Source organism: Apodemus sylvaticus, chromosome 5 (genome assembly GCF_947179515.1).
Source record: "Apodemus sylvaticus chromosome 5, mApoSyl1.1, whole genome shotgun sequence".
Lineage (NCBI taxonomy): Eukaryota > Metazoa > Chordata > Mammalia > Rodentia > Muridae > Apodemus > Apodemus sylvaticus.
In genome coordinates this window covers 87035746-87054830 of record NC_067476.1, presented here as the reverse complement: position 1 = coordinate 87054830, position 19085 = coordinate 87035746, and the positions used below count along the sequence as shown (strand labels likewise).

The 19085-nt window shown below is 44.3% G+C and overlaps 1 protein-coding gene across 3 annotated transcripts in view; it reads right to left on the bottom strand.

The window, feature by feature from the left end:
- Positions 1-222: 222 nt before the first annotated feature.
- The window catches only part of Wt1 (WT1 transcription factor), a 42215-nt gene continuing 23352 nt past the window's right edge, over positions 223-19085 (bottom strand). For 2 of the 3 annotated variants that reach the window (XM_052183132.1, XM_052183135.1), the window contains 5 exons: positions 10217-10313; positions 6693-6843; positions 4568-4657; positions 3686-3778; positions 223-1601 (listed from right to left, as the gene is read on the bottom strand). In XM_052183132.1, the coding sequence (XP_052039092.1) occupies positions 1480-1601; positions 3686-3778; positions 4568-4657; positions 6693-6843; positions 10217-10313 (553 nt within the window). In that variant the 3' untranslated portion in view covers positions 223-1479. The remainder of the gene's footprint in view (positions 1602-3685; positions 3779-4567; positions 4658-6692; positions 6844-10216; positions 10314-19085) is intronic. The other variant, XM_052183134.1, reaches the window with a different exon arrangement.

Here is a 19085-nt window from a genome sequence, read left to right as displayed (position 1 = left end):
CAAGCCACCCAAGTGTCACAGAAGGGCAACCGCTTCCTGGTGCAGGACAAAGATGGCCCCTGCAACCCTGAAGACAGATCATTCCCAGCCCAACAAAAAGAAGTCAACTATTATGGATGGACCATTATTCATAGCTGTCAGTGTTGATGACATGATTACCTGTTTAAAAGAAGTTCAACTGACCTTGAGATTTGAACACAATATGACCACAAGACTCCTGCATTTTCCTTTTGAATAGACTTTAATTGACAGCCAAGTGGAAAAAAATGCAGGTTACATTTTTAGTATTATCTTCAATACACTGTAAGATTGACATCCACACAGTGATGTAGTTAATACCCATACACCTCCTAATTTTAGTTGACAAAGAGCACATCATATATATACATACATATTTACACAGTATTTCAAGCTACAGTAAATAATAAACTCCCTCCCTTAAAAAAAAAAAAACAACACACATACACACCTTTAAACTATGGATTTCCTCACAATAATATATTTTTTCCCCCACACACTTGCAGATTCAAAGGTACTTAAGTTACTTAAGAACAGTCTTACCAGTGAAGATCCTGGACCAGCCCCTAGTTTCTTTTAAAGTCATTTTAATTTTTACAACTTGAAGCCACATAGCCAGTGTGGTCTGTACACGCTAAAGACACCCCAGATGATGGAAGTGAATCTTCCACTTCCTTCACATGAAGAAAAAAGTACATCTCTGAAGATGTACCTAATTATAACTAAAAAATAAATCAAAAACATTAAAAAAAATCTCTGCTCTTAAAACATCATTTCTTAAGAGCCCAGTGCTAATGTTAACAGTGAATAGCTGAACAGGAAGGTTTCCTTCTGTCCTAACTGTACAGGGGTTCTAGTTAATTCTAATCCACTATGCAGTTACTCAAAACCTATGAGCTTTAAAAATTGCCCAGTAAAATTACATCCGGCCTTCCAGGTTTCCAGGTTTGCAGCCTGACCTCTGAAATTCTGCACGATACTTGCCCCTGGCGGCTGGCTCTCTGATTTATTTCTTTCTAGGGCTGTTAGTAAATGGGAACCATGACAGAGTTTACATTAGCAGACACATACACATGCCCTGGCCTATAAATATCCCATGAAAGAAAATGGAACAATCTCTCTAATCCTGGCGAAATGATCACAAAGGAGAAGAGGAAAGTCTGTAGGCGTTATCAACAATGGTTCTTCTAATGGTAGAAAATTCAGACAATGGCAATGGACTTTCTAGACACTGTGAGCCACTTTTTTCAGGCCTATGAGTTAATCAAGAGTGGGCGGAGCACCGACTCCTTCCGGCAAACCTGATTGGACGCAGTCAAACAGGTGTGCTGTCTTGGAAGTTGGATGAAGATCCACCATCGCGTCCTTTTGTAGGTGAGTGGGAGGAATTTCAAATCAGCTTTGGAAACAGTTTGCACACTTTCCAGCTTGGGATGCTGCACTGTCTCCGGGTCGGACCCCTCAAAGCGCCAGCTGGAGTTTGGTCATGTTTCTCTGGTGCATGTTGTGATGGCGGACTAATTCGTCTGACCGCGCAAACTTTTTCTGACAACTGTGCCACCGACAGCTGAAGGGCTTTTCACCTGTTGATACAATTGCCAGTCAGAGACACTTGCAGCTGAGCGAATGGGCACAGGTTCAACTATCAAAGGCCCGAGTTAAATCACCACAACCCGCCCTGGACTCCCATGGGTCCTTCCCTAAGCTAGCCAACTGCCTCTTCACTGCAGCCTGGGATTAGCAATGCCTTCTGAGGGCTTGAAAATCAGAAGCATTGTAAGTATAACAAAATGGAAGACTTGGGAAATGGGAGAGAAGTCTAGTTTGTGGAAATTTCTAATCAACCCATAAATTAAGGAGGTCGGGGAGGGGAACCCCTGTTTTATCTCTAAGGATCCTCTGTGACCTGTGCAACTGTTTCCCTGTTGCTACATAGGACCTCATCTGTAAAGGCCACTGAACCACCACCCTGGATACTATTGATTGATGGCTGGCCAGCGGTAGATTTGGGACCAAAGCTTTACTTCTTATATAGAGGTAGTTTAAAATAAATCATGGATACCAATTTGTATCCTATTTGCTTCTTTCTAATGCAGAGTCTGACTTAGAAGCAAACTGTGCTAGAGCAGAGGTTCTAGCTTAAAATGATGCTTGCTCTGTCTTGGGAGCTCTCATTTTCATTATAGACAATAAAATAGCTTGCATGTGTTTCCTAGGGTACAGACATCACTCAGAGGTGTATGCTCCTTGCCTTTAAAACAGCCTCACAAAGAAATGAATTATCTTCACTCTACAGATCCGGGCAGGATTTGAATCTAGACATACCTAATTCTAAAGCCCACACTCATCCCTGTATCACATTCCCAGGCCTTGCTGAAGAAAATGCCACAGGAATCAAGCCATGTGCCATCTGGAGGATCTTCCCAGGGTGTTGATACCCGCCTCTTGAGAAATGTCTCTAAAAATGTGGTGCTTTGAGGCCAGACTGGGTGGCCAATCAAATATGGCATCCAGCAGTTTGTTGGTGGCCCAGGTCACAGGGAGAGAGGTGTGCAGACTATGAATTTGGGACCAACTAAAAGACAATATGTCAAAAATACCCAAAGAAGGAGACCTGTATCTCCCATCACTGGGACACAGGCACTTTGACATATCTAAGGTATAACCTGTGTGTCCTGAAAAACAGGGACTCTTCTGGACACTTTCAAGGCCATGGCTTCCTTATTAGCTATCCTCTTTTCCTAACCTGGCTCCTGCCTGCCACTCCCCCTCCTCATGGGCACTGCTCAACTCCTTCTCGTATTGATCCTCTCAGAGGCACCCATCTTGGCTCCCTCTTCAATTCCCTGGCTCCTCAGGATGGCTGTTTGACCTCAAGCTCTTCCTCCAAGAGCAAGAACAGTAGAGACGAGGTGGGGCAGGAGCGGTCACCCATGAGGCTGCCATCCAACTGCTCTGTGGCTCTGGACAAACTAGTCACTCTCTACCACAGTCTCGTCTGTTCAATGAGAGCTGAAACCACCTACCCTACTCTTATTCCAAGGGTGCTGTAAAGACGGAGGGCTAGCTTAAGAGGTAATCCTGCTTCCTAAGGAAGCAAATGAGCAAGGGGGGGGTGGTGTGGTGCTATTTTCACTATGAATCTCACCAGCCTTGCGGACAAGCACAGTACTTCAGCAGCCGGTGCTCGTCAATTCCCCATTCTCCTCTTTGCTAGCATGGAGGAAATATATCCATGAGTTTGTGTTAATCTGGCAGAAACCTAGACTCCTGGTTGAGTTTTAGGTAAGTGGAGTATACTCCCCAATCAGGCATGAAACTTAGGTTCTCAGCAGAATAGAGTATCTTAAATTTCTGATCATGCTGTAGGGTGATTGTTCAATTGGTAATACAGCACACTGGGGACAGTGGAGATGAGCTCATCTTTGTACCTTTGTTCTGAATCCCCTGGATATCTCCTGCCCCATCCCTTTCCTACCCAATACTCGTTGACCCTTTCTCTGAAAAAACATTATCATTTATCATATAAAGATAGCCAGACATAGCCACTCTCTAAATGGATTCTCAACTCTAGAACTTTTATATGAGTCTCTCTCATTGCAAACAGTTTCATTCAACAGTAGCTTAGAAAATAATGAAAAATAAATGTGAAGAAAAGTTTACGCACTTGTTTTACCTGTATGAGTCCTGGTGTGGGTCTTCAGATGGTCGGACCGGGAAAACTTTCGCTGACAAGTTTTACACTGGAATGGTTTCACACCTAAACGGACAGAGAAGGTCTAGCCTCGGCCCTAGCAATGTGGGGCACAGTGAGACACATAAGGCCGGCTTTCTGGCAGCTGGAGAAGCCCCTCATATCCTTCACATCAGCCAGGTCTGGAGCTACCTGGACCTTACATTTCTTTGATCCCTGGACCCAGCCGAAGCCACCTGATTCTGCACAGGAACCTCCAGGAGCTGGTCCCGATTTGGAAAAAGCATTCCTAGTTACAAGCATCCAGTTCTCGACAGTAGACAAGTGCTAGAGACTGAGGAAAGTAAATCACTGCAAACAGGATTCTTGCCATTGCCCTGGTTCCTGACTGACCATCAGTCTACCATCAGGATCTCACAGCTGCTGTGGCCCTGTGAGAAGCGTGAGATGTTTCCTTTCTCTTTCTCCTTCATAAAGAAAGACTTTTATGGTGTGTGTGTGTGTGTGTGTGTGTGTGTGTGTGTGTGTGTGTGTGTGATGTATGTCGTGTCTGTGCATTGTCCTCAGAAGCCAGAAGAGAGTGTCCTATGGAGCAGTGGTGGCAGGCAGTTATGTGTCACCTGATGTGGATACTAGGAACCAAACCCAAGTACCCTGCAAGAACAAGTACTCTTAACTTCCAAGCCATCATCTCTGCAGCCCTTCTTTTTAAAAGAAAAGTATTCAGGTGAGGGAAAGAAAGCTAGAAAAATTAAACATCACCCTTTCCTCTGTGTTCAACAGAGAAGCCAGTCACAACATCAGCTCTAACCCGAGGGCCTGTGACTGCTGGCAACGAGAAGTGAACCTACAAACCTGTGTGTCTCCTTTGGTGCCTTTTGAGCTGGTCTGAGCGAGAAAACCTTCTCTCACAGTCCTTGAAGTCACACTGGTATGGTTTCTCACCTTAGGGAAAACACATGTCATTCTGAGTACAGTGCCAGAAGCAAACCTCATCACAGGGAAACCCTTAATGAAGATGAAGGGATCCCAAATGCCCAAAGCACTAAGAGGGGCTTGTTAGGGTAATGCTGTAGACTTCCAGGGAAAATAAAATCCCACTGACACACGTGCCCATGGACACAGGAAGGAGTGAATAAGGATGCCCTGGTACAGTTCCCTCACTGTTAAATGGAGTCAATAATCTGACAACACCAAAGCATTCATGAGCAGATTAGACCAGAATGCCCAAGCCGAAGGAGCAGACTGGTGCCTAGCACTGAGGCAATGCTCAGAAAAATACGTACATTAGCATGGACTATTTAGAGAAACCAAAAGTCCAAAAAGGTTTGTTTCAAAGTCCATGTCTGAATCGGAGATAGAATTTTGGATAGACGCGCCTTGAGGCTGGCCTTGTGAATGAACTGTTCTGTGTTTTATGGCCTGAAGATTTGGTGTTCTCTGCTACTGACTTCATGTTCCTGGGCCCAACATAAATGACTCCATGGTTGTAAGATTCCCCAATTAAACCAGAAGCTGAGGCATTTAGCAGGATTGTTGTCCTTTAATCTCAACAGAGTCAGCAGTAGGATTGTGCAACCCTGGACTCAGAAAGAAGAGCCCCACCCCTGTGTCCACAGGAAAAGTTCACCCAAAACTCTGGGAGAAGAGCCCCCAAGAATGCAGTGAACTTCTGCAAGTGTTCCCACCTCCTAGAATTCTGACCCACTGGATTCTGGGATGGAGAGCTAGCTACTTATGTGGTCAGTAAGGCTTTTCCATTGACGGACAGCTCCAAGTTTCCTTTCCTGTCTCTGGTGCCTCCCCGGTCTTCCGTGTGTCTCCTATAGCTAACCTCACTACTCTGAGCCCTCCTCACCCTTCATCTTTATGTTCCCGTTCCTACCCATCAAAATGTTAAGCACACACCCTTCACAAATGCTGCTCGCTCTGCAATGCTGTCTTATGGTTTGAACATGGAATGTCTCCCACAGACTCAAGTATCTGACCCCTTGGTCTCAGGCCCATAGTGCTCGAGACCTTCTGGAACATTTTAGGATGTGAAACCTAACAGGAAACAGTGGGCTGCTGTGGGCGTGGCCCTGGAGGCTTATAACCTGGTACGCCTCTGACTCCCGGCTCCCATCTTCCGCCTCCCTCTGATTCTTCATCCAGAAATGTGAATGATCAGCCTCGTGCTCCCATTGCTTTAAGGATGTTCCCAACATTATACCTTCCCAGCCGTGATAAACTGTGCTCCCAAATAGTGAGCCAAAATGAATCCATTTGTCAGGTGTTCACTGATAGTGGTGAAAGAATCACCTGGAACAGTCTGCTTGGAGACTTCATCGCCTTCTTTATCAAAGAACTGACTCTAGAACATTTATGTGTGTCTTTGAACCTACCCTTCAAAGTTTATGGTGACCTTGCCCATCAATCTCTGAGTCATCTGATTGTCCTATCCCAGGCTTGTCTTCCATGCTACCAGTGCTAATAGCCCTTCAGGAATAACAATACCATGTATTCAGTCCTGGAGACACGAGTCGTATGCTAGGAGTGTTAGAGCTACAACTCTTGTAGTACAGCTTGAATTGAAGTACAAGGCTTGGGAACTGTATAGTGTTATACACTCCAGTGTATACATTATCATCCTCATTGTCCTAACAAGACACTTGGAGTTCAGAGGAATGTTGAGTGATGGTGATTCAAGGTCTCATCTGTTGGTGGCGTCTGTAATGTTCAAACAGGTGTCACTTTTATTCTATGGCATTGGCTTTTCACCACCTTGTTCTGATTTCTTGGAAACACCTTACTGATTTCTTTAATAAAGGATGGGAAACCGACATGCAAACAGCCCTGCAGCCTCAGAGTCACCGTGGCCTGAGCATTCAAAGCACAAACTTTCCATCCCACAAGTCACCTGTGTCCTGAGCAGTGTCAGAGTCTAGAATGGGGGCTCATGAACCACCATGGCTCGAGTCCGGACAGTGGACACACTTACCAGTGTGCTTCCTGCTGTGCATCTGTAAATGGGACAGCTTAAAATATCTCTTATTGCAGCCTGGGTACGCACACATAAACGGACGTTTCTCACTGGTTTCAGATGCTGACCGGACAAGAGTTGGGGCCACTCCAGATACACGCCGTACATCCTGCAGGCAAAATATAAGGGGAATGGAGGCCTTGTGCTGTGTGTGAACATTAATGTCATCCCATGGGAAGCTGGGCACTGAAATGTACCCAAGAAGAGAAGTCAGGTACAGTATAAGACAAAAAAATGTTCACCTCCCTACCCCAGATACCTGTGGCAGACTTCAGTAATGGATGGCAGGGTAGGAAATGTTATGATGCAGTATTCTGATGTCATTACAACTGAACAACAGAACTTGTATTTGAAATGAAGCTTCCTTGGGATCCCTAACACAGAACCTCTAGAGAAGAAGCACTAGTATCTATGGAGGTCCCGATCTATCTCTCACTAGATTTCCAGATCCCTGGATGGTGCATGTGCCCTCCCAAATGGAAACATGACCATATGATTATGTACTCAACCAGAAAATGGATGAGAAAGTTCTTACTGGAGAAAGACATGAGACACTAAATGAGGCCAAAACTGGCCCAAGCTTTACATGTAAATAGATGATGAAGAAGTCTTTGGATCTGGGGCCTCTGAGTCCACCAGAATCCTGTAGTATAATCAGCATGATCCTTGACAGTAACACAGGAAAACCCTGGGAGCTGTCTGCCTTCTGTAACTTTGCATGTCTTTTTCATAACATCTACTGGTTCCTGTCATCTAGCAGGGGAAATAAATCTCCTTTCTTCCTTCGGGCTGTGATTCCTTCATATTAGGAATGGTTCCTCCTTGTTCAACTACAGATGTGCTCATCAAAGCCAAAGACATGGACAGCTGACACAGGAGCACATCTGTGATGGTATGAAGATCTGAAACAACCTCTAAACCAGTGGTTCTCAACCCTCTTTATGCTGCAACCCCTTAATACCGTTCCTCATGTTGTGGTGACCCACAACCATAAAATTATTTCACTGGTGCTTCATAACTGTAATTTTACTATGTTATGAATCATAATGTAAATATCTGATATGCAGGCTAGCTGACATGACTCTCAAAGGGGTGGAGACGCACAGGTTGAGAACCACTGCTATAAGCCTAATAACTCCCTGTTCTATGTCTCTTCCAATCTGCCCGCTCACACACTCACATTCTTGATACTCGTTTGCTTGCCTTGCCCTGAGAGAGCACTTTTTTGTAAGGAAAAGTTCCGTGATGTTATAAATACTGTATTGGTAGGTCATAGTGTATGTCAGCATTTGCCTTTCTCCCGGGGCTAATGGTGGTTTACAAGTGAATCTTAGGCAGTGGTTTGTTTAGCATATTCTAGAAGAAAAAGAGTAAGTAGGGAAATAACACCTGTACAGCAAGCATGGCATCGACTAAAGGCTCTGATAGCGGATCTGATCAACAGAATCTGCTGGGAAGGAAGTGGATCTGATCAACAGGGTCGGGTGGGAAGGAAGGCACAATCAGCTTTCTTCATCTCTTTTCATCTGTGATGAAGACCACGTGGGAATAAGGCTGAAAGCAGCCGTTGCTGTCAGTCCGCAGTCTGCTAAAGGAAGCTAATGGTGTCTGCTGTAGGACACTCAGATAACTCCTGTCACATCTCTGCACTGCTGAGACTTGTTTCTTTCTCACCAGAGGGAGTCTTGTGACGGCAGAGCACACTTTACTGAGTCCATGAAGTAGAGCTCCTAGCCCACATGCAACTTGTTTCCAGGGTCTTAGCTTCCCTCCAAAGGACACTCTAACTACTTCTCTTGTGGTAGCCACTGAGTTGTGTTTGTAAATAGCAGATGTGAGTCCTTAGTAATTGTGGTTCTGACTATCCTAAAGAGGCCTGGGGCTGGGTAGGGCCTCCCCTTGAATAACCTACATTCTCTGAGATTCTTCACTCGCCCTGGAGACCTCTCCCTCCTGTTTCCACTGATCAACAATATTATTTTATTTCTACCAATAAACAACATTAATCAGCCAAACAAGGGTTATGGAGTCTGATAAAATGTATGCTGCACACCTCAGCTGCCACTTACTAGCTATGTAGTTTTAGACAAGTCTCTTGTCTTCTCTCTTAAGTGTGTAGTGAGAGTCACATAGACATGCAAGAATCATAAACACAAGTTGCTAAGTCAAAGAAGTTAACCTGAAAATGCAACACAGAGTATCCAGGAATGTTCTGAGAAAGGGGCTGTAATTGTTGGGGAGAGAGGAATGGGGATGATGTACAGATAGTGAACACTTCTGAAACAATAAACTATGCCGTATAATGATAGATAGATAGATAGATAGATAGATAGATAGATAGATAGATAGGTGAGAGAGTTGTAGGTGTGTGGGTGGATGGATGAATGGATGGATGGATAGGTAGATGGATGGATAGATAGATAGATAGGTAGATAGATAGATGAGAGAGATAGTGGGTAGGTGGGTAGATGGATAGATGGATAGATGGGTGGGTAGATAGATAGATAGATAGATAGATAGATAGATAGATAGATAGATGAATGAATGAGAGAAAGATAGTGGGTGGTTGGGTAGATGGATGGATGGATAGATAAATAGACGGACAGACAGACAGATGATTGAGAGAGATAATGGGTGGGTGGATGGATGGACGGACAGACAGACAGACAGACAGACAATTGAGAGAGAGATAGTGGGTGGATGGATAGAGACATTATGGGTGTATCAAAGCCTATAGAAATATATGACAAAGCAATTCAGTTACAAATAATATTTTTTTGTTTTGCTGTTGTTATTGTTTTTTTTTTTTTTTGAAACAGAGTTTCTCTGTGTAGCCTTTATTGTCCTGGAACTCACTTTGTAGACCAGGTTGGCCATGAACTCACAGAAATCCGCCTGCCTCTGGAATGCTGGGATTAAAGGCATATGCTACCACTGCATAGAGCAACATCCATTTGTAAAAAGTGTATCATACCAGAGACATTACATAAATGTGGGGGCAGGAGGACATAGAAATTCTATAATTTCTATGAATATTCTGTGTAAGCCTAGAAGTGAGATAAAGTGCATGTTTTTAAAGTCTGTGTCTAAATCCCAGCACACAGAGCATGTTTAGCCACAAGTGGTGCTGTTTTTACTGCTCAACACTGGACAAAACAGTCTGCCTCTGAACAGTTTACTATACAGATCAAATCTTAGAAGTCAAGGGTCCAGGTCACTAATTCAAGTGCAGTTAACCCCCACACAAGAACTGTCCCACGTACCAGGAGAAGCAGAAAACAGTAAAAGAAGAGAGCTGAGATTCTGCAGGAAGAATCTTTGTGGCAGTGGGGCAAGGTAACATCTTTGGGGAGTGGGGAGTTCCTTTCCACCCAACCCCCACCCCCTGACAGCTTGCCAGGGTCATAAGGTCCTTCAGCCGAGTGCAGCAGGTCATGTGAGCAGAGAAAAAGGTGGCCTTTGGCTGGGTCTCCTCCACTCACCTGGATGCCTCGGAAGACACCATGGGTGTGTATTCTGTATTGGGCACCACAGAGGATGGGGGTTGTGTGGTTCTCACTCTCGTACCCTGCGCCGTGGCTGCAAACAAAGGGTTAAAGTTGGTTCATGGCCACCTTTTGGAAATACAGTCTTTCCCCCCTCCGTGGGCTCACTCTGGAAGAGAGCTCTGTGAAATCTGAGGCCATTACATCTATGTGTTACCACCTTGCAGCCACCCCTGCCCCACAATTCACCCTCAGAGGCAAACTGTCTGGTGCTGTGTGCCTCATTCAGACAAGCCAAAAAAAAAAAAAAAAAAAAAAAAAAAAATCCACAGTAGTGGGATCTCATCCCAGGCAAGTTGTTTACCATCTGAGCAGCAGGCCTACCAGCAGGAGCATCTCAGGAATGAGCAGAATGCTTCAGCCTTCATGTGAAGTGCACTGGGGTTTTGTCCGCACCTCATGACTCAGTCCTTACCAGATAGCACCAAGAAAGTGATGACATTTACAAGAAGAGATGTCACATCCTCAGAAGGGAGTGGGGGTGCATGTCTGTGGCTCCGTTCAGTCTACTGATCAGTTTTCCAGATCAAGTTAACTCTGTGCGTGCGTGTGTGCGTGCGTGTGTGTGTGTGTGTGTGTGTGTGTGTGTGTGTGTGTGTGTTCACTGCATGTGCATATGTGTGAATGTTCATGTGGAGCCCTAACTAGACATCCAGTGTCTCCCTTGGTTTCTCTTCCCTCTATTTTTTGTAACTGAGTCTCTCTGTGAACCTAGATCTCACCAATTCAGCAGGCTAGCTGCCCAGCAACTGACTACCAGAGATTCCCCCTCTCTCCATTTCTGCAGTGCTGGGATTACAAATACACCTGGATCTTTTTAGATAGGTTCTGGGAGGTTGTACTGAGGTCCTCATGTTCACACGGCAAGTACTTTACTGACTGAGCCATCCCCCTCCCACAAATAGCCTGGGAGCTCTCAGGTTGTTCTTTTTGAAGTTCCACATCCCTCCAGCCTTACTTGTAATTCCAAGACACCCCCAAGCAACGCATTTCCCAGAAGGTGAGTCAGCCTGCCATGAAGGACAATTGTCCAGCACTCATTGATGGCCAGTTAACCCTTTGTGGGCATCTTGCTCTGAAATGACTCTCTCCTCTAGATACAGTCCTGGAATCTTTTGTGCAGTGAATTTATTTCCAATCCAGCCAGCACAAAAATTCTGGCCCACATTTGCAATATATCAGAATTATATCAGAGGGAGGGGTGGAGGTGAATGAGTAGGCACATCTCTGTGAAAAGAAGCAGCTACTTCAAAAAATACCCATAAACCCCACCAAAATATAACTAAAAAGTGGCCACATTCTCCAGAAATCCTAGGTGTATTTCCAAGAGAAATAAAAGCAGATGTCTAGGGAAAAAAAGACTTGTATATATCATTCTCTGGCATTCTTTGTTCTCAACAAGCCAGAAATGAGAATCAACTCACCAATCAACTGATAAATGACTAAATAATGAAGTATACCTTCACAGTGGAGTATTATATAGCAAAAAAAAGTGAAGTACTGATATCCTACAGTGACTTTAAGAACTAAGGCACACAAGAGCATATACTGCAGAATCCCATTTATACAGAAGGTCCAGAGGAAGTAGCTTAGTGGTTGGATTGCCTGGGACAAAGCAAGTTGGGGAAAACATGGGAGTAATTACTGAAAATGCCCTAACTATGTAGGAATGGTCACACAGTCTGTAACTTTGGGGGAACTGTGTGGCACGTAAAAGCAACAAAGGTGCTCTGAAATGCTTCAGAGCAAGCTGAGCGTGGCAGTGCACACCTATAATCCCAGCACTTGGGAGGTGAAGACAGAAGGGTCAGGAGTTTGAGACTAGCCTAGGCCACATAAGACTTTCTTTTCTCAAACAAACCAGCATACAAAATAATAACGATGGTAATAAACTTCGTAGTAGCATCATTTGAAAGCCTCCAAGTAAAATTAACTGACTGGAATCTTCCCTCTCCACCTCTGTTGCTCCAACATCATGGAGACCAGGGGATAGACAGGTGACCTAGTGGATCAGCCCACTCTGTCCGATGGACTTGGGGAAGGCCCGGGGCTGACTCATCCCTAACTCCCCAGGGGAATGAATTCCTGGAAAAGAGAAGTATCTGCCAGGAAGGCTGTAGTGTCCACACAGCCCAGGGTCACACCAGCTGTGGGGTTTCACATAGAGCTGTGGAGCAAGCATTTCAGAAACAAAGGTTTGTCTTTTCTGAAAAGTTTGTGGAAGGAGGTGGCTGTCCTGTTCCCAAGCCTATACTACACCATGACTGTATGTCCTGCATCAAGGGATCTGATGCATCTTGCCAAAGAGGCAGAGCCTCAGAGAACTAAACCAGGGTCAAGCACAAAAAGTTGGGGACATCAAAAGTCAGACAGCATCTGCCTTTCTGACCCTCAGAATGTGCTCAGAAGGAAAGTGAGAACATGATGTCTTGCTAACACTCTTCCAAACACAGGAGAGGAAGCGTGGATGCAATGACTCTAGCAGCACAAAGAAGACAAGGTCGGAATCGGCTATAGGACACTGTGCCTCAACAGCTGGGAGACATTGGTTTTACTTGATTCACCATGTACATGAAGCCAAATTGTTATGTGCACATTTTTCATGGAGGGGGGGGGGGCGTATTAGCAATCTGTATTGACAGCTGTTCTCCCCGTATTAGCTGGGTTCTTCATTGGTGGAAACAGGGAGCATGGAAAAAAGATTTCCATCAAGATGCTTATCCAGTGACAGTAAGCACTGACCCTCAGAGGCTCGTGTAAGCCAGTAAACAAAAGAAGCCACTAGAAATACAACTGTGCCTGCCTCTATGGCTTGATTCTTCTACCAAGTCTGTGAATAAGGAAAACAGTTGGTCCCTGCCTGTTTATTCTTCTGTCCCCATACCATTCTGTGTGGTAGAACTCCTGTAAGACAAATTGCTTCCCAGATGGTCCTCCCAGAACACCAAGAATAATACATGAACATTTAACCAGTGTTCTCTCCATCTCTCTCTCTCTCTCTCCCTCTCCCTCTCCCTCTCCTTCTCCCTCTCTCTTTCTCCCTCTCCCTTTCCCTCTCCCTCCCTCCTCCTCCTGCTTCCCTGTCTCTGTCTGTCTCTGTCTCTGACTCTCTCTCTCTCTCTCTCTCTCTCTCTCTCTCTCTCTCTCTCTCTCTCTCTCCTCTGTCTCTCTCTCTGAAAGCCAGCTGGCTATCTTGAACTGTAGATGAAAAGAGGTTTAAAAAAGAAGCACCTAGGAAGGTCATCTGCTTCTTCCCCATTCAAAGAAGGACTCTGTTTCAGTTCATGCGCATGACTGGTAACTGGTTCTAAAACCATTTCATCTGGAAGTGCTGCTGGTGTGCAACAAATCTACTGTGCTGAGATTGCTCACAGTGTGTCCTCTAAGAACCGAGAAGCCATCATAGGAAGAGCAGCACAGCTGACCGTCAGAGTCACCAATCCCAACACCAGGCTACACAGTGAAGAAAATGAGTAGATGGCTTGTCTGCACGTTTTGTGTTTAAATAAAACCACAAAAACTGCCAAAAAAGAAAAATAGTCATTTCATTTGGGGTCAGTTGGCTGAAACATCCCTCATTACTGCTTCTTGGTAAACCACAGAGTGTTATTAAGTTTGAGCCATTTCTGTGTATCTCCTCTGTTCAACACTAAACTTGACCTTGAGTATAGACTCTACTCTCCTTTCTGCATGCTGTACCGCTAGAAATTATAGCAGGCATGGAACCCATAAGCATTGGCTGGATGGCCAGAGTCTAAACCCTCTTCTACACAATAATCGTTCCGTTTTGGAGAGATGGTTCTCCAGGCTACAGAGTTGTGTCAACTGTAAGAAGGAAATGGGGTCTAAAGAACTTTAGAATCAGGACTGTAACAAAAATGTACAAGGCTAAAGATGTGGGCCTCGTGAGTCACATCCAAATCAAGTCATTCAGAATCAGTGTGTTAGTTGAGCGTATGTCACTGTGGCTGTGGTCCACAGACTGCCAGTGCCCAAGCCTTGGGCAGGAGCTTGTGCTGCTCGGCTTGGTGTGAACATAAGACAATTTCTAGCGATAGAATAAATTAACGATAAATAGTTCAGTGGCACTCCATCAACAGTGTTCTTTCTAGGTCTAATAAAATCTCCAATTCTCCCTTATTCCATACCTAACTAGCAAGAGCTGAAGACTGTATCCATGACCTGAACTTAAAGATGCAATGTTTTAGGGAAGAACCAAGTACTACATTTTGGTGTTTCAAATTCCGTCTGACTTGTCTCAGGGAGTCATTCCAACTGCTGAAATTTTTCAGACTCTGGACTTGGCTTCCAAGACATTTGTTTTCCATCCCTGTATCATCTCTAGATTCGGAAAGCACCTTCGCAGGGCTGAGGAGATAACTCATCCAGTAAAGTGTATGCCATGCAAGCACGAGCAACTGGGTTCAACCCTAGAAGCCATGTAAAAATCTATCATGGCGATGCGTGCTTCTGAGACCAGCCCTGGGGAGATAAAGACAGATAGATCTCTGGGGCAGAAGGTACCTGAGACAGACAGGCTTGGGATGATGATGATGGTCAACACAACCCCAGAGTTCTGAGACCCACCTGATGGCTTAGACAGACAAGTGAAGCCAAGCTATTTGCCAGGACAACTCTCCTTGCCACAGCTCATGACTCTGCTGTGGATAAACCAAACCAAATCCAAGTGAGGATAGGACTCACCAAAGCCTAGAGCTACAACGCCTGCCATGAAGGACAGGAGGTGCAGCAGCCATGGTGAGCAATTTCCTAGAGGCAAGGATGCACACTCCAAATAAAAGAATCACAGGACAACCCAGAGACGGGAAGTGTTACTTACAGAGCTATAACTAGAAAGTAGGTTCTGGATCAGAGTGTGGACCCCGGCACGACAACTAAAAAAGGGCTCCTTTCTCAGGGTACAAATACATGCAATGGCTTCCCTTCCCTCCAATCCAAAACAGGGGAAATAGAGGGAAAGCGAGATGTGCACACAGCATGGGTAAGCCTGGCCTTTCTTAGGCTAAGAAATTGTTGCTTCATAAAACAGTGCTCCTATTTTGCTTCCTCTTAAGAATAAGATCTTGATTCAACTGAATGCCAGAGGGAAAGGCTCAGATGGCTCTATGTTTAATATCATTAGAAGGCCATAAAGGTGTGCAGTGAGCCATGATTGGCAGCTATGCGTCCAGGTGGAAAGGGGCGGTGTCCTTGGTAAAGACAGGTGAGGATGTGAAAGAGGAAACTAAAGTGATGTGTTTACTTTTCCCAGCCTGAAAGGGCTCACTCCGTTCTAGAATTCACACACTAGGTTGAAAAGACACGTTAGGCCATCTTTAGTACTATTGCCCAGCCAATGATAAACCACCCAGGAAGCATTCAGCTCCTCTCTATCGTGCCTATAGAATTCCTAAAAAAAAATATCAAAACGTCTCGTTGTTATACAGATTCACCATAGCACTCACCTTTTCTCAGAATGGTAATCCTACCACAAAATAGGAACAGATTTGGGCTTGTGTTTTGTATATGACTGAGCAGCTTTGGCTCTTACTGGTCTGTTTTCTTTCTCAAATCCTCTGAAAGATCCAGCTTAGTTAACTTTCCCTTACTGCTCCTGGGTTTCCAGAATGTGATGGGTTTTTTTTTCTTACTTGAAGCTCTCAACTCCTCCACCACCACTCTCATTCTCCAACAATTTCAGAGAGGATCAGGCAAGTGGACAATTGTTTGATGATAAAATGTGGGCTTGCTTTTTTTTTTTTTTTTTTTTTTTTTTTTTTTTGCTTAAAGCAGAGCCACAAACTCAAACACCCCTAACAGGTCCAAGTAAATTAGAAGTAAATGATAAAAACTCCAAAGAACTAGTAGCGTCTTGGCCGAGAGTGACCAGCCATGTGGCCTGTGTACCACAGATCTGTTACCCATCACTGTCTGATGAACTTAGTGTTGGCATTGATTCCCGTTCTTAAAGGACTTATCCAAGATTCCCTGAATTTTCCATTTATACAAATAAAATCCCTTTTAAAACATTTTTCTGTTCTAAGAGCTACCAAGTGGCATCCCCTGCTTCCAAGACCAATCAGTGAAGCATAAACTATCAACCAAAAATTCTCCATCTTGGTTCTGCTGTGTTCTGCAAGCCAATTAGAGGTAAAGGCATGCCTGATTCTTCAAAAACTGGATACCAGCCTCTTCCGGTCCCTGAAAACTTGAAAGAATGTTATACTCTTGTCTGTGTGTATCAGTGTTTGGCTGAATAAATGTATATGCACCATATACATGCCTGGTAGCCATGGAGATAAGAACAAGGGACAAGTCCCCTGGAACTAGAGTTGCAAATGTCTGTGAGCAATGTGTAAGTGTTGAGAACCAAACCCAAGTCCTCTGCAAAAAGAACAAGTGCTCTTACCTACCAAGCCATCCCTACCAGCCACGTGGCTGGTCACTCTCGGCCGAGACGCTACCAGTTCTTTGGAGTTTTCATCATTTACTTCTAATTACTTGGACCCATTAGGGGTGTTTGAGTTTGTGGCTCTGCTTTAAGCAAAAAAAGGCAAGCCTACATTTTATCATCAAACAATTGTCCACTTGCCTGATCCTCTCTGAAATTGTTGGAGAATTGAGAGAGGTGGTGGAGGAGTTGAGAGTTTCAAGTAAGAAAAAAGCCAGCCCGCGGGGATGCTATATGTACACAGCAGGAATGGCCATGGCTGTTAGAGTAGAATCTAGTTTTGAGATGCTGGTGTCAGTTCTTAGCGTCTCAGCTTCACTCGCCCATGAAGCAATGGGATTAAACACTGACATTACAGACGCAAAGCTGTCCTTGCCAGACCACTGGCTCAAAAACATTAGTTCCTCGGGACTGCTGTGTATAATAAAGTAGCACAGATTGGGGTTGTTTAAGTCAAAGCAAATGTACCCTCTCACAGCTCTGGCCCACAGAATCCCATCATTTGGGAGGTAAAGCATGGGGGTTGCTGCAGCTTCCAGGCCAACCTGGGCTACATGGTGAGTACAAAGCCAGCCTGGGACAGAGAGTGAAACCCTGTCTCAAAGAAAGGAGGTTCAAGGAGCTGGAGAGATGGCTCAGTGGTTGGGAGCACTGACTACTCTTCCAAAGGTCCTGAGTTTGGATCCCAGCAACCACATGGTGGCTCACAACAGTCCATAATGAGATCTGACGCCCTCTTCTGGAGTGTCTGAAGACAGCTACAGTGTACTTAAAATAAATAAATAAATAAATAAATAAATCTGAAAAGAAAAGAAAAGAAAAGAAAAGAAAAGAAAAGAAAAGAAAAGAGGTTCAAAATCAACCTAAGCCCCAAGAGGCATCTTTTTTTCAGTGACCCCAAGGGAAGCTTCTTCCCTTGTCTTTTTCAGTTCTGGTACTTGCCCACATGTCTTGATCTACCCCCTTTTTCACATCTACCTCCTTTCTGCCCCCTGTTACTTTCCTGTAGTCCAGTTTACCACTGTCTCCCTCTTCTAAGGACACTGTGCTTCCCCCTCTCCTAACTCCAGATAATCCTGGCTCACCATCCCAGTATCACCACCTCAAGACCTTACCTGAATCATTTTGCCTGTTCCCTTGTAAGTCTACAGGAACAGCTTCAGAAATTAAAATCTGGGCATCTCTAGGTATTCAATCTATCATACCAAGGGAATCAATGTGTTCCTGTTCTTACAGATACAGTTGAAAAAGCTAAATTCATCTGGATTCTACATCTCCAGATTACTCTGAGGACACACTGTTCTTGAATTCAAAAGTCTGAGTCCCAGGCCTACATTAACCACTAATTTTTCCCCACATGGCTAGTGAGTCATCTCATTGTTTCTGTATCCAAGATTCATCATTTGCAGGATGAAACTAATAACCTATTTTGAAATTCTGTTTGAAGATTAAAGACGTGAACTATTCAGAGAGCAAAAAGTTAAATATCACCAAGTAACCATATCCCAACAATATCCAGTAGGTCTGTGGTTATAACACTCAGTGACCCACACCCATACAAAATTCCATGTTCAGTTATGAGTCTGGTGATAAAGATCGACAAAACTTGTATTTTTGATCTTAAATGGAACCTAGATCTACAAACCATTAAACATCACCTTAGTCCAGTGCTTAGTCTCCATGGCTCCTGTGCAATGTAAAGTGAAAATAACAACACCAGCTCTATATGCCTACTAGAAGCCCAGACCAGGTCAGGGAAGCATTGTGCAACACTTGGAACAGGATAGACATTAAATAAATGTCCACTGTTTTCTATGTAACTATGCTTTCATAGTTACCAGTATCATCTCATTACAAAGTATTTTGAGTTTTAAGGAGAAGTTGAGTTATATGTCCAATGGCAGAGCTGAGGTCTGAGTCCTTCCCAATACATTTTTTCTCTATTTACAATAAGTAGGACAATTTTTGTGGTATAATTTCATCTTCTATCATCATGACACTTGAATGACCTCCAACTCTTTCCTCTAGGGTCTGACTCAAGTCAGACGTTTTGATGTTTTAACAGTGTAGCCAGGGGGAGGGCAGGAGAGGAGATGGTAACGGGTGTAATAAGTTGAGTGCAGCACACTGTGGCTTCTACTGTGAGACTATTTAGCTGAGTATAAAAATAAGCCCCATACTGAGTGAAGAGAGATGGATCAGTCAGTAAATTGCTTGCTCCAGAAACATGAAGAACTGAGTTTTGATCCCCAGCACCAATGTAAAAAATAAAATAAAAGTGTAAATCCAACATGGCAAAGTGTACCTGTAATTCCAGTCCTTAAGGAAGCAGAGACAGGAGCATCCCCGGGATTC